Source organism: Netta rufina (assembly GCF_964035555.1).
Source record: "Netta rufina genome assembly, chromosome: 1".
Classification (NCBI taxonomy): domain Eukaryota; kingdom Metazoa; phylum Chordata; class Aves; order Anseriformes; family Anatidae; genus Netta; species Netta rufina.
The window spans coordinates 150,600,797-150,616,671 of NC_140123.1; the positions used below are offsets into that span (position 1 = coordinate 150,600,797).

General features: G+C 37.8%; 1 protein-coding gene across 1 annotated transcript in view; it reads right to left on the reverse strand.

Moving 5' to 3' along the window:
* BPIFC (BPI fold containing family C) overlaps positions 1-13,994 on the reverse strand; it is a gene marked incomplete at both ends in the record, with an annotated part of 38,945 nt that extends 24,951 nt beyond the window's left edge. Inside the window, 10 exon segments of the mRNA XM_084304852.1 lie at positions 539-606; positions 1,230-1,400; positions 2,355-2,408; positions 3,578-3,751; positions 5,082-5,173; positions 6,702-6,762; positions 6,850-6,913; positions 7,624-7,779; positions 11,554-11,665; positions 13,892-13,994. Of these exon segments, the coding sequence (XP_084160978.1) occupies positions 539-606; positions 1,230-1,400; positions 2,355-2,408; positions 3,578-3,751; positions 5,082-5,173; positions 6,702-6,762; positions 6,850-6,913; positions 7,624-7,779; positions 11,554-11,665; positions 13,892-13,994 (1,055 nt within the window).
* Positions 13,995-15,875: the final 1,881 nt, after the last annotated feature.

Genomic DNA, 15,875 nt, shown 5'->3' on the forward strand with positions numbered 1-15,875 from the left:
AGTGTGAATAAAATTTACTGTAAGCCATCTGAGAAGACCCATAACTGTCCGTAACCACAAAACCAGCAAGTGTGGTTACTTTGTAGTCTCACTTTTCACTTCCCCTCATCTAAAGGCATACAAAGCTGGCACTCTTGTAAAGTGTTTTCATGGTGGCAGTTCTTTTTATGATGCTGACATGGCATGGGAAATACATGTAGGGGGTTTAGAATAAACTACTGAACCCTGTTCTCCAGCATTAGCACAGACTTAAACAGATGCCTTTAAAGTAACTAATACATTGCCATCTTGACGGGTGTTGAACCTTGAGAAAGGGGTAATATTATGTTGTACAAGACACACAGCTGTTCCCCAGTATTATTATACTTCATCTGCATGATATAAATTAAGCAGTCAAAGAGAGCCCCTGTGAGAAAGAAGGTAATTAATGTTCTTTTTTCTCACAGTGAAGAAAACACCGTCAGACTAACACAATGAAGTTCTGGTGGGTCCTAACGTTGGGATCATTAATGCTGTTTTCTGAATTTTCCTTATTTACCTCTTCAGAAGTAATGAGATTATCAGCTTCTGTTTGGTTATTGTCAAATCGGCTCCGGTACTTGCTGTCTGCAAGGAAAAAACAAAACAGTCTTCTGTGACTCAATACACAGGCAGATACTGTCCTAGATACAGGCACTAATGCAATTGCTTCTTGTGACTGAAAACACAATGTCTAAATATTTTATTTAGTCAGTATGCATAGATAGTGAAATCATTTGTGAATTTGCTGCTTTCTGACAGCAACAGGGATTGTCTGGATGAAGTGATAGTACTGCCCTGATTGCCTCCTTATCATTAGGATCATTTCAATTCCTGCATGGCTGACATACTTGGTTCATTTTTCAACCTAATGAAGAGAGTCATGGGGATATGTTGAACTGTTTTATAACAAATAAATTAGGAAGACTGGGAATCAGATAATCACTTATATATAGTAGAATTTATTCTTGAATAACCACTCAACCCCCCACATGGAAAGAATAAATAGCTTCTTGTACCTGCATATTAAATTCTACAATGTGTAGCGCATATTTCGTCCCTGTAAAATGCAACAGAACAGTATGCATGTTTGTGGCAGGACTGCATAACGCATTTCATGCTGATCTCTGATTTTCAAAGGAATTGGAAGATTCCTGTGTGATTTGTTCAGCTCCAGCACTGAATGTTATCTTATAGTTCATGCTACTTACTAGATTCCCTGTAAAGATGTGCTGGGAAGTTGAATTTGGCAGAACAGCAAACACTTCTACACAGCCAGTGATCTGCAGGCTGCATCTGTCTGCCTGCAAACTGACCACGGGTGGTGATGTAGCCATCAGCTTCAGAAGCACTGGGCATGCTGTTACATAATGCAGAGCAATCTGTGGGGTTTCAAAGAGAATAAAAGATTGATTGTGAAGTTCCTGCACCTTAAGCTTTTCTTAAACTACAGTTTCTGTGGCTACAGCATAATCAGGTGCTATATAACAATATAGTTAATCAAACTAGATTCAAAATACTCTATTTCAATTACACCAAGTTAAATGTTTAAATTAGCATGGCATATACTGAGTTTCAGAGATCATAAATGATGAAGTTTTAGACACACCAATATTGAACATATCTGAAGAAATAATTTAAGTGACTTCAGACGGAGGGGATTGGCAACACATGTTAAAGAAATGAGTGACTCATGTAAATAAAAAAGCATTGACCCTGCCAATATAAAGAATTTGGAAGAGAGGTAGCCTTCCAGAACAGCCAATTTTCTGAAAAATAGAGAAACTCCTAGAGGACAAAACTTTAGTTTACAGTGCCATAGATGACTGATTTCATAAATTCATAGTAAATGTTGCCGCATTAGGAATTGTTAAAGCATCTCATAGCATCTTAATGACTTGCATCACATTTATAAACTTTGCTCCTCATGACCATTACTTCCCGTTGTATATAATCTCCAGCAGCCAGCAGATATCTTGACATAGAGAAGTCAGGCTGCCAAGAACAGTGATGCCATTACTTTAAACAGGAATAAAAGTAGACTGATTTCCCTGAAGATGTCTACTACGTATTCTTTAAAACTGTTTCAGAGACTGAGAGCAAATTTGACACTTATGGGGGCAGAGAATGACTTCAGAGTAGTGTGATATAGTTAAGAAGAACATAGAGTTATGAGGGGCAAGACATGTATGTCTGATTCTTCCACTACTTGTAAACCATCTCAGTTTCCTTGTCTCCTCCAAACTTTTGCAAATGAGCAAGTACACAGACAATATCCACAGGACACATCAGCTACCATTCTTTCTTAAAAGGTCTGTACAAGCAGAAGTACCCACCTCAGGAACAAAATCTTTAAGTATGGCTGTATTTAGGTTAAATGTAGCAGCAAGCTGTAAACAAATTAAATAAATTATATCAGAGAATCATTAAGGTTGGATAAGGCCTCCAAGACCATCTGGTCCAACCGTCCCCCTACCACCAATATCACCCACTAAACCATGTCCCTAAATACCATGTCCAACCTTTTCTTAAACACTCCCAATGATGGTGACTCTACCACCTCCTTGGGCAACCCATTCCAATGTCTGACTACTCCTTCTGAGAAGAAATTTCTCCTAATTTCCAACCTGAGATCATTATATCAGCTTGAAAATGAGGTTCTCTTTGAAAAAACATACTCTGTTTACTTTGTTTTTAAATAATCCATGTTTTAATTTATCATTTCCTTGCCCCAAAATGATTCTTAGGGAAGCCAATGTTCTGCGGGACAGAAGAGAGACAGACATCTTTCTCATGGACTTCTTTCTCATGTCTCAGAGGCACTGACCAAATAGTGTGTAGGCATTATTTTTTGAAAGAAGAGACATGGCATGCTGCTTATGTCCTGCCTTTGGGACTTTCTTGGATGGAATATACTGAATCTCTCAGAGACAGGACTCAAAAATCTCATTTGCCCTTTTTCTGCTGACCACTATGACAGTGCTTGTCAGTGCCATTTGTGTCAGCACTTTTTATAAAGACTTTCTTAGCAATGTTTCAATAGAAAAAGTTCATGGATTCCCTGTCTACTAATGTCACTGTGGAAACAGCATTTCTGGGAGAAGTCTTATATGTTCTTCACCCACAACTGAAAGCTTAGTTTTCTTGTACTTTCTTCTTGATTTTTCTGGCTCTCAACACAGCCAATACATTTGTTGTGGGCCTCTATACAGCAGACCATGGCTTAAGTACACTTTTTCCTATTTTATGATTTCCTCTCTTATTTGGATCTTATGTAGATAAAAACTTTCTTTGGTTCTTTCTGCCATCCCTTGCACACTGACTCTGTGACATTTGTATCTGTCACTCCTTGCCTAGAGCTGCCAGCAAACTCAGGTCTGAGGGAGGTTTTGACTATCTAAAATCATGAAATACAGAATGAATGTCCTGGATCACTCTTACAAGTGGTAGAAGCATGACCCAGATCTGTGTGAAATTGCAAACCTAATGTATTTATCTCCTTTGCTGACTATCCATGCTCCTGATATTCATAATTCTACTACATGCAAATTATACTCACCTGTTTGGAAATGGTGATGTTAAAGGCCCCTGCTCTGTAGTAAGCCAGTGAAGCAGACTTAAGAAAATAATTGGAGACTCCCAGGTAGAGCATGGAATCACCATGGTTTGAGAGACCAAATGGAGCTGGCACAAAGGGAGGGTCTGTGTGATTTCCTACTGGATAAACTGTGCCCTGCAATGAGTTATTAACAAGTATTTCTACTTGTAAACATTTGTATTTGTCAGAATGCATTAGCAGTGGTTTAACAGAAAGCATTCTTATTCCATCTTTTTACCTGAAGAAAAACTTGACTTTAAAGAAAACCTGAAGCAAGCAAGAGAGTTGATTATATGCCCTGAAAATCAGCAAATGAAAGTTCTTTTGGAAAAACACAGATAAAATCTGGCTTCTACCCTTTCTAAATTTTAATTTGAGCATTCAGGTGAATATTCTGAACTGCTACCATGAGAGAGAACCAAAATCCTCTTGAACAGAATTTTCTCTCTCTTGTTGCAAAGATATATTTAAATTAATTCTAAGAGTGACATTCAACGAAAATCTTCAGGAACCCCTCCCCACACCCCAAAAGCACTGGAAGTAGTTTAAGAGAGGGACACAAAGGACCCTTTATACATGTATACCACCTAACTCTAAAACGAGAGTTGAGAGTTGGGAGATAGCAACTCAAAAACATTAAGAATCAGCCTGATCCATGGAACACTGAAGGCTAATAAGTTTCTTACCTGATTAGTAACTGACTAAGACACATCTGGTATCTCATCATGGGTGTCAACTTAAAAAGCTTATCCTGTAAGCTCTAGCTAGCTACAGTAGCTGAATAATGCTTAATACTGTTAAGCTGCGTATACCCTCTTTGCAGAGGTTTATTATTATTATTATTTATTTATTTTTGTATATGGTAACTGTTGTTTGAACAGAATAACCTGAAGGAGAGTTTCAACTGTAACTTTAGCACATCTATCTAAAGTGAAGCCAGTTCTGAGAGCAATAGGGATGCTCTAAGTTATGAAGATTGTTGAAGCTGCTGGAACAACTGGGTATTGCTGTGATATCTCTTGCCAGAGAAGGTGAAAAATAAATGAAGAAGGACCTGCTATGTGCTGCTCAAGAACTCCCTGTGAGAAGTCTTTTTTTTGGGGTGTGACTGTACATAAACAAGACCCTAAGTCATCCCAAAACACATACTCAGAATTGCAGTCACATTGGTAGCCATCATGGATTATGTATCACTGATTATAAAGCACCTCTGAAGAAGTTTCAACTCTGAAATATTTTAATTCTAAATGATAACTTTGGTTAATTAACCAATGCAGTTGTTTTATTAAATAAACAATTTTATCTGGTTTCTAAAATGGCTGTTACCCAAAACATCCAAATGTCTTATGGCTTTTCTAATTAAATAGCAGACAGGCTGAGTAAGACTGTAGTGAAAGAAAATGAATCAATGCAAAAGAGTATCAGAACAGTCTTTGAGAGCACAGAAATATTAATGGCAAATTACCTTCAAATCCAAGTTAATGTGTGATTTGAAGACTGCTGGAGAACTAACTAGGGAATAGTCTATTTGTGCAAAGGCATCTATCTGGCTTAAGACTAGAAAAATAATGGACAAAAACAAAACAAGCATTACTACAAAAATATCACAAACATGTTTTGTTTACTTAAAGGCAAAGGTGTTCTAGAAATTATGAATCTGAAGAAGAACAGTGGGACAAGGAAGAACAAAATTTAAAAAAATGTTTTAAGTTAAAAAGGGAGAGTATCCCCTCAGAGAAAGTCAGCAATTCCTCCAGTTTAAGGCCTGGTTCTCTTGTTTCACAACTAAATACGCCCCTCAGAAATCTGCTTCCATTCAGTAAAAGAAATACCTAGGCAGGGTCCCCTTTTTTTGTTATGTGTTTGCACAAAAGAAATAAAATTCTATACGGTTAGTGAAATAATACTACATAGTACTAAGTACTTTGGAAGATGACATTAGCACATTTTTGTGTATATCAGTGTTGAAGACGAGCTGTTTGTTCACAACAAGAGAGTGCTCTTTATCAGACAGTATGATTGAAGACCTTTTTTTCTGAAAGGTGCTCACATGCAACTTCAGACTGATTGCTGTTTCTGATTGCTGCACTGTAAGGTCTGTTCATACTGCAAAAACAATCACATGGTTTTAAAGAGAAATGGTGAATTCACACAGAGATCATTAACTCCTCAATATGACAGCACAGCCTGAAGTGTTTGGTTAACAACTGTGTAAGATAATGTTCTTGATGACCATGATCTTCAGTAATATTTGCCAGTGCATGGCACATGGTGGGTATAAGCCATTGTAGGAAAAAACAGTTTCCACACACACTGCTTCTGAATATGGAGCTGATAACAGCTATATCCACAATACAAACTGAAATGTTTCAAGAGCAGAAACAAATTATCTGACATGAATTATACAACAGTGGAATTACATAAATTTGAATTGGTGAAAGCTACAGTTAAATATTCTTAGTCTTGAAAAAAAAAAGAAAAGAAAAGTTGTGGGATACTTATTGATTTAAATCATGAAAATCTTACATGCTTTTTGAACATATTTATCTATTTTCTCCATGTCTCTACAAGAGCAACACAGGAATTGTTAATGATGTGAAGAGAAATATGCTTAAGGTGACACTGTCATCCTGCAGCATTTTATTATCTCACTGAACACAAGTTTAAAACGAGATATGATAAGTTTGCAAGATCTTGCAGGACAGCAGTGCAGGATGGGATGTTTATTAGCTTTTTAGTGGGTTACTACTTACTTGGGTTTTCTTATGTCCACAGTACCAAGAGCATAAAGGATCAGTGAGAAAATGTTCAACTTGAAAATCTAAGGAAAACACATGTTCAGCTAGAACAAACTGAGAAGGATTACAGGTGACCTGCTATGAGCATAGAAGAAACCTGTTTATTCTACATAAGGTTCTTGCAAGAGATTTCTAAGAGTCTGGAACAGGATAAGGTACAGAAAAATGGCTGTTTTTATCCCTTTACTTTTTTGTAGGGTGAACACAGGAAAGGTTTGGAATCTAACAAAAATGGTACAAACTGAGCACTGTGAAAATTACTTAAAAACGTGTTTTCAAAAACTCACCATTATATTTTCTAAGCTGTGCATCCATCATTTGTATTCTGTGTTCGATATTTAGGCATAGCTATATGAGAAGAGAGAGAAGTCAGTAACGTAAGGTCTGTATTTGAAATCCTCCCTTCACTAGCTGAAATTATCTTTAGAAACTTACATTTTCATCCAATTGGTTTTGTATGGGCTTCTGGAGATAACCAGACAGGAAGCTGGCTATCCAGCTGGAGAAAGGAAACAAACACAAAGACTTTATCATGGATTGAAATCTTTGAAATATAAAATCTACCAGACTGGAACATTAATATCATTTAGATTAATGAAATGCTATTACAGTAATATTGGTAGACTGTACAATTAATTGTTTTTATTAATTTGTGAGTCTCGGAAAATACTAGTTGTTCTCAGTCTCATGGGAACTATTTAGAAGGCAATCTGCAAAGTTGAGAATATTCATGTAAACTTGATGATAACAATTAACCACATTTTCTCTTTACATACGACATAAAGCTCTCTAGAAAATCAAAGTAATGAGAACTATAAACATTACTTCACATTTTATTTTGGAATAAAAAGTTTTATTTTTAAATTGTAGGTCAGATTGTAACAACACATAATCAATCTAAATCCCCTTCTGAAAATTTCTATTTGCAATCTTGTACTCTTTAATATACTCAAGCTGCAAATTTTTCATATGCATTATGTCTAGTCAGATCATTTTTTGGCACATGCTCAGAGAAATGTAGATTAACCACACTTCACACACTCGGCAAAGGAGCCTGTTTTTGAAAACAGACCTTTAAAAACCTATTTTGATAACCTTTGATAATTGTATCCTGTAACTGGATCCCTAAATGTCAAAATTTGAAAGTGGCCTTCGTGTGACAAACTCTACTATTTCCCACACAGCAATTACAAAATCTCCTGTACGTACCTAGATCCTCCATTTAACTTGACTTTTACTCCACTAACGCTCAGTTGGCAGTTGTGTAGCAATATGGACAAGTGGCCTGTGCTGTCCCGTGATACTTTGAAGATAACTGCAATAAACAGTCCTGAGATGGACACTGTGATTCCTCCTTGGTCTTTGCTGCTTAGAAAAACAAAACAATCAGTCAGGGAAACATGTCCTATAAGGCAATAATTTAAGAAACTATAAATCCACTTTGAAAGGACTTCTTGCTTCTGTGAGCAAGAAAGACTGTTTCTTTTTTAGGGATTAACTTCTATTAGGGACGTGCATTGAATTCAAAACAGATTATATGCATGAGTTTACAGGACATGATTTATTGAGGCAGGGTCCCTGCTCCAGACCTCCATGAGCAAAGGGCCTGCCAGGAGATTTTGTGACTGGCAGAGTGGTCTGGGACACTGTAGAAAGGAGGGCAACAGTGAGATCTGGGAACCCAGGGATACCTAAAAATCTAGGATAAGACCCAATTCTTGACCCTGGAAACAGCCAGGGGACTGGGTGGTCAACGGTCTCCCTTGGAAAGCTCATTTTCAGCTGTGGCCTCTTATTCTAAACTGAAAGAAACATGGAGGACTGAAGAATGGGGCATACTTGGGATCTATCTAAATCTACAGCTATGCACAAAACATACCAAGCAGAGAGCGTAGTGTTCTCTCTGCCCCTCAACAAGGCAAGAAAACTCCTTCACAGCCCTGCACTCCAACAAAGCTGGCATTGACCTCCTCCCCCAAACCCTGCATGCTTCAACTAGTATGTCTCCATTGCAGTTTGTGAAGCCTTCAGAGTTTTGTATTTCTGGGGTCCCTTTAGATTATGCCCAGGTCCTTGCCCTTCAGCATGAGGGAGGGGTGGCTTTGTGTTTGGGAACAATTGATTTGCCCTGCTGAACACAGTATCCTTTTCCTCACAATGCTGGTATGACAGAATGAACAACAGACAGGTTAGGGCCACTGTGACAGCAGTTTCCAGCTGCCAGTACTAAAATCGAATGCAAAGCTGTGTGCTGCTTTGAAATCAGGACACGGGGTGAAACTTGTTGCCTGGTGATCCATCTTTCTGTCTTATCTGTCTCACAAATAGAGTGTCCCCTACTGCTGTTATCAGTTACTCCATTAACCCCAGTTGTAGAGATTAGTATCTTGCAACCTTTGCTGATATCCCAGATGTTCTACCTCTCCCTCTCTAAAAAGAAGGAGAAAAAAAAGAAAAAAGAAAAAAGAAGCAAAAGAGAAAATCTAGAATATTAAAAATCTGTAACAAGAATGCTGAGATAAAAAAGTGGAAAAATCAGTATACGATCATGTAATCAAAGACAACGTCATAGTACATAGGCACCTGAAGCCAAATCAGTTTTCCGCAGTGACCTGAACTGTGTAATTTCATAACCCCTGAATGTTTGGCATTTTGACAGCACTCTCCTTATAATATCAACACTTTGGAAGACAATATACACTGTACTAGCAAATAGATAATTGGCTACAGAGTCAAAAAAAGTAACAAATGCTGTCATCGCAAACTCCGTGGTTCTGAATATTCCTATCATATACAGTCTGGACAAACTGAGCATGTTATCTGACTTGAGACTTCCCAAAGAAACATGCTTAGGTGTAGAATATTTAACCAACCAACCAACCAAAGTATTAATTAGCAGGGAATGTTTCCTTCTTGAGAGGAAACATCTAAACAGACTGTTGTTACATGATAAAGCATATCTGACTTAAAAAAAATAAAACTGGCAACTAATTTTCTGAATTATCTTCTCTCCCAGAACTGTCTCCCCTACTCCCAATGCACTGTATAATACTTACAGCAGCCATGTTTCCATTCTCCAGTCTGCACTGATTGTAGCAGAAGCATGTGCCATGGATAGACTAATGCCAATCCCAGGAATAAAGGAAGCAGAATTTTCTGGGAAATCTACAGCGCCAATTCTGAGCCTACAAAAAAACAGAATGTGGGATATCAGATTACAGGTTAAAAGGTTAAGAGGGACTACTGATCACTGAACTCTTCTGCTATTACAGGCAAAGTCTATGCTTTGGTAGAAGAATTTTGCAATATTTTCCCCTTAAGTCCTTAAGGGGAAATGTGCTTCCTGGGGGAAATGTGTGTGTTAAACCCATACGCTACATCTATAAATAAACCCAGGTTGTCTGAATGCTAACATTTGCTGAAGAAGATCAAAGTTTCTCTTTCCATTTCCGTATCCCCTTCCTTGCCTCAGCAAAGGGCTCTGTAGTGGCTCAGTATTTCTAAATAAGAGCTTACCTAAAGATTTCCCTGTGAAAACAAATATTTCTGATACTCAAGGATATTGTCTTGCAATGGGTGTGCTGAATTAAGCTGAACATAAAGATATCAGCTGCAACCTTATCACATAGTTGACTTTCCTCATTGTTTCCTTGTATCTGGCAGAGATCTCTGAAACAACTGCCTTTAATCTACTTCCCCTGGGGCTGAAGGTACCAGCTAGTTTTAGTTAAAATGACTGATTTTCTGATTTTCCAATAACATCTTGGGCAGCAGTAAGGCTGCCTTCAATAACCTGTTTTCAGTGGGCTAAAATCAGATTGTCTACTGGGAAGATTTCAAGAACTGTGGCTGGAAGAATGAATTGGGATTCTGAAGATCACATAACAGTGTAGGTGGGAAGGAACCTCAAGAGATCTTCTAGGTCACACCCTGCTCCAAGATGAGCCAGCTCAGGGCCCTGTCCACTTGAGTCTTGAACATCTCCAAGGATGGAGATTCTTCAGTCTCTGGGCTCTTGTCTTGGTGCACCCCAGCATTTCTCTTAACTTCTAATTGGAGTTTTTCTTGATGCCCATGATCGTTTCACTGGGTACTTCCAGGATGAATTTGGCTCCATATCCTCTATAACCACCATCCAGCAGATGTGGAAGACATGCAGTAAGACATCCTACTACCACCACAGTCCTTTCTTCTCCAGACTGTCTAAACTCAGCTTTCTCAGATGGGCAAGGATTCAGGTCTCAAGGAAGATATAATACAATGAATATTATAATATTAGCAAAGTATTAGGTATAGATACAGGATGTGGGCCCTACCCAGCATAAAATCATGAAGTCTCCCAGATTGTTATTTTTTGCTCTGGGTAATTTATAAGGAAAACAAAGTAAACACTATGGGGCAGCAGAGCTTTGCTCTGAAGTAGTATTAAATGACCAGAAGTTATGTTTTTTTCAGGTTACAGCCTACTGGAAAAGCTTAAACTGGAAGATGGGAATGAAGGCTGTAAAAAACTCTGCTTTTCTATTAGTTTCCTCATTTGGGGATGTTGTAGGAAGCTCCACAAACCTGTTAGTCTACTGGCTGTTCCTAGTACAATGATTTTCCTCAGCAGGAAATAGAAGTGAAGACTTACATAATCAAAATTCTATGTTAGCCATTGTAAATCTGCCCAAAAAGAAGTCATCTTCCTGCCTCATCAGCTCAAATGCATCATCCCCATGCACACATATTCATCCTAGCCTTTGTTGATGGCTTTTTCCTCATGAAGCAAACTCCTTTCACTGCTACATGTCCTTTATAGTAGCAGATGTTTAATAACACCAGTTATTCCCTCTTTCCCATCCGTTTCACCTGCTGTGTCACAGACATGCATACAACTGTCTTGCCCCAAAATCTGAGACAAATCAACTAATAAAATAGCTGAAGTGCTCTTTCAGAGGCTTTCTAAAGCTCACCTCTGAGTATGGTAGAAGGAAGTACTTTTAAAACAAATCAGCATTCCATCAAAGGGAGCAGAATTAGATGAGCCATTAAAAACTTGCACTTAGCAAAAAAAATGGCTGCATAATTATTACTATGCAGTAATAATATAATAAGCTGTTTCATCCTAGAACTTTGAGATGCATTTCCTTCACTTACTTTGAAATCATATAGTTGATCTTCATAGCTAAGAAACTCTCCTGCCCACTCCAGCCTGGGAAGGTCTCTTTCAATACTGCTTGCTTCAGGAGCTCCATCCCAATCTTCCTACCTATAAGGGGACAGAGGGAAGCACATACCTTGCAGGCCAGATTCTGACATGCAAAGGCCCAGATATACTGATAAATAATTTAATCACTTTTAACATAGTTCTTAAAAATGTTCAGTTCTTAAAAACCTTCAGTTCTTAAGCCCTTACCTAGACCTACTTCCAACCCCTTATTCATCCACATTTTAGCTTGTATTAGCCCACATACAAATCATTTAACCCAAGATGATTTTGACCTACATTTTATATTTCAGAACTCTTATCTGTTTTTTGAAACTGTTATACTTCTTTCACTTTACTCACAATGTGAATAGCTTTGGAAACACTCGGTTATCATGTTTATCTCAGATTATTTTACACCTGTTAAATAAAAGGGCCTGTTAGGAATTTGCAAGATGACTTACATGTGCAGTCCTTGCTTTCATAAAAAGTGCCAATATATGCATCTGAATTGCTGGTACGTAAAATGGAGAACTGTCTGAATTGTTGTTTGTATAGAGGAAATTGTTTGAGGTTTAAATCCAACCCTTTTAAATGTTTCCTTCCCTTCTCTTTCTGAGTACATATTTTACAGCATGCTGCAGATCTCTGATTTATTTTGCTAACTTCTTTCCTTGCTGAAAGGAATCCCTGCTTTCCTGAAATCCCAAATTCATTGTGTCTTCGTCCTTTTTGCTCAAGTTTGATGAAGACACCACTAAAATTTTAATACCAAATGATGTCCTGCTTTCAGAACATATTTTTGACTTGAATTCCTTTAGCTTTGGAGCCTCACAGTTGCTGAATAGAAAACTTTTTTTTTTTTTTTCCAGGCATTAAAAAAGAAAAAAACACACAAATAATTGAGATCCATGATAACTTACAATGATTACCTAGGAATTCTGCCTCCAAAGCAAAATAATTGACTCTGTCTGACAGAAATAACCCAAAGTTCTCTATTACCACTGTAAATGAAAGCAGCCAGTGACCTCAGATGGATTATCTGTAAAGGTTCTGGAAGAAGGTAAGGAGTGAGCAGGCAGGATTTATTGCCTCAGCTCTCAAATCTCATGTTAAGGGAAAAGGCATGACAGGTACCATGCTTGGCAAATATGAGAAATACCTTTGGGAGGGGCACTGTTAACATCTGTCCTTATCCCCAACAGCTAATGCAGGGTTGGTCTATTCCTTTGGCACTTGAAAGCCATCCTGAATGTCACAACTACTTCTGGGCTCACACTAAAAAATACCAGTCTGAGTTCTCATTTTTAAAGGCATCAGAGATGCCTAGGGAGCGCTTTCCCCTGTGTGTCATGAAAAGATACACAGATCAGTTCTGTTTTGGATGACTGATGTTTGCCCTGCACTTCTTAACTTTTCAAAAGCCTTAAAAACAATGCTTATACAGAGAAAGAAGTGGACCTGATCCTTGCTTTCATCTTGAAGTCATAACCCCAAGCTTCTACTTTTCATCTCACAAGTCCATTGTCTACCTGTCAGGGTGTTGAGCACATAAATAACAATTAATCCTTAGCATGACCCAGCCTTTGTTGAATTTGTACCTTGTTAACCTTTATTATTAACACTAATTCTGTAAACAATCAAAATTGTACTAAGTGCTCTCCACACCCATGGACTAAGTCTTAAGTGAGATAGTGAGAGCTAGCCTGAATAGAAAGAATAAGGAAAATATTTTGTGGATATTAGGACTACCATGCACATGGTTGCTGATGTTCTGTTAAGGGGTAGAATTACGGCAGACAGTTACAAGAGTTTTTGAAAGAACAACACATGCAGATGCTATCCCTCCCCAAAGGGAGGAATGACAGTAAAAGTATGCAGTTATGTGGCTGTTCCAAAATTGCAAGCTTTTTTTTTCTTTTTCTTTTTTTTTTTTTCCCCAATTATGTCTTCATTATCTTCGATTAAATATTGCACTTTCAATTATATGACCATCTCATTCTGGTTCTAAGAGAGTAGATCAATATGAGTGTAATAGAAACACTGTTAGATTGTAGGAGAATGTAATGAACAATACAAGGACAAACTTGCAGCTGGGGTGCACAAAAAGCAAGAGAATAAGTGAGAGAAGAGACAAAGGATGTTCATGGTGTGAGGTGACAGAAGGAATTTATTCTATTTCAATATTTAAGGACTTGGTTTCTACACTGCACCTTTATTAAGGAACTACATATATTCTGTACACAGAACATTCATCTTAAATTAACTTTTGGCAATGTCAAGACATACCATAGTCCAGCCCTTTCTGAGTAATCCTCACTTTAAGACCAGGATTAGCTTCAAGTTGTAAAAACAGCAAACACAGCAGCAAAGAATACCACATCTTTAGCATCTTCTCACCTTTGTCACAGGGACCTGTTAACAACATTTATGATGCAAGTGTGATTGTAAATGATGCATACCACGAGTCACAAAAAATCTTAATCCATTACTGTTCCCTCAAAGAGACTGGAACAAGGGTGGATAGTCATAGGCTGTTTAGCCACTGGTCTATTGCACAAAGCAGTGAATGTGGGAGCAAAGAGAGATTTTTGATTAATGGATAAGCACTTTGCTAGGCATCAGTTACTGGTGAGACTGTGTGGTTCTGCTCCTCTACCCTATGCTTTCCCACACATGTTTTGGCCGGTTTATTTTACCGTGTCCTACCTCCCGCAGAATGAACATGTCAGAGCAATATCTGTTGAGAAGGAGCATGCCTGTTTTAAAAATAAAGCACTTCTTTTTTTTTTTTTTATACATATATACACGTTTATATAAACACTGATACATGCAATTGACCAAATCAACTCACAAGAAGGGACTGCAATGGTAAATTCAAAACATACACAAGAATTACACTGTGATCACATGGGAGGAGAGAAGGGTGCCATGGCAAGAGACTGCAGCATAGTACATGTATGTCTGAGTGCAAAGCAAGACAGTGAGCCACTATGTGGTGGGACACAACCATATAACACAGCTTCACAAAAGCAGTGGTAAATGATTTTTTTTTCTCTCTATTACACTTTTCTAGCACAAAATTAATGTTCCTTTGTTCAAAACTCTTGCATTCATCCTATTTTTCTCCAGCAATGATAGCCACTGTTCAATTCCCTAGAAACAAAGCTGTTTCTCAAGACAACTTCAAAGCTTCTAAGTGCTGTGTTTGGAAGTTGTTAGGGACCTACAGTAATTTTACTTGGGCTTTAACACTGAGGAGAGTGGCACACCCTTTTCCAAGATTTAAGAATGTGATCATGGTACCTGTCATTAACAAAAACATGTTAACTAATGAGTAGCAAAAAGGTCTTACTAGTTTCTAAAGTAATCCAGCCTCTAAGATCTTCCCTGGATTTCTGATAAACACTACATTGTCTTGATCAACTTCTGACAATTTATTCCAAATCTGCCAGAAAACATACAAATGTATAAAAAAAAACAAACAAGGAAACAAACCCCTCCAACTCTTTGGTAGTCTTACTTCTGTGTTGTGACTGTGCTGTGACTGATGAGGCAAGACTCCAAACAGCTGCAAGTTCAGTATCCACCCAGTACCTCAGAAAATACTGCTCTTCAAGGGACTTCTGAACTGTAAGACAGACAAAATGCATCATCACTATTGTTCTGATATCAGTTCTCTGAAGGAATTCTTGTGAAATTACCCCAATAAACTATGCAAGAAAAAGTGGTTTCAGGAGAAAAATGAGTAACTCTGAAAACATAATCCACATTCTGACAATTTTTGAAAATCCCTCTTTAATTGGTCTTTCCATCTCTAGTTCTTATGCCTTTTTGGTTTTCTCTATTTTAACTGACACAAAATGAAGAATTATTTTAAAGTACCAATGTTATGTTATGCAAAACAGCCAGCTGGAGTCACAAATCCTAAAGTTGTTCCAAAAAGTGCCCCAGCTTTTCCTGCAAATGTAACTTTTTCTAGCCTACTCCTTCACAGTCAAGGAAAAATCAATATAAAACAACAACAACAAACAGATTTTTTATCATTAAAGCACACAGATTTTTATCTAATCTATCTAACGAGATTCCTAGGCAAGGTACCTCATTCTCATTGAATGTCTTTCCCACTGAGGAATAAAACCCAGCCATCTCAGTAACCACTGTGCTTTGTTAGTTAAACGTTTTTGTTTGGCTCTTAAATATTTCCCAAGTGGGAAGTGGGAAAGCACAAACAATTGAATTTCATGGCACTAAAAGATGGTATTTCATATGC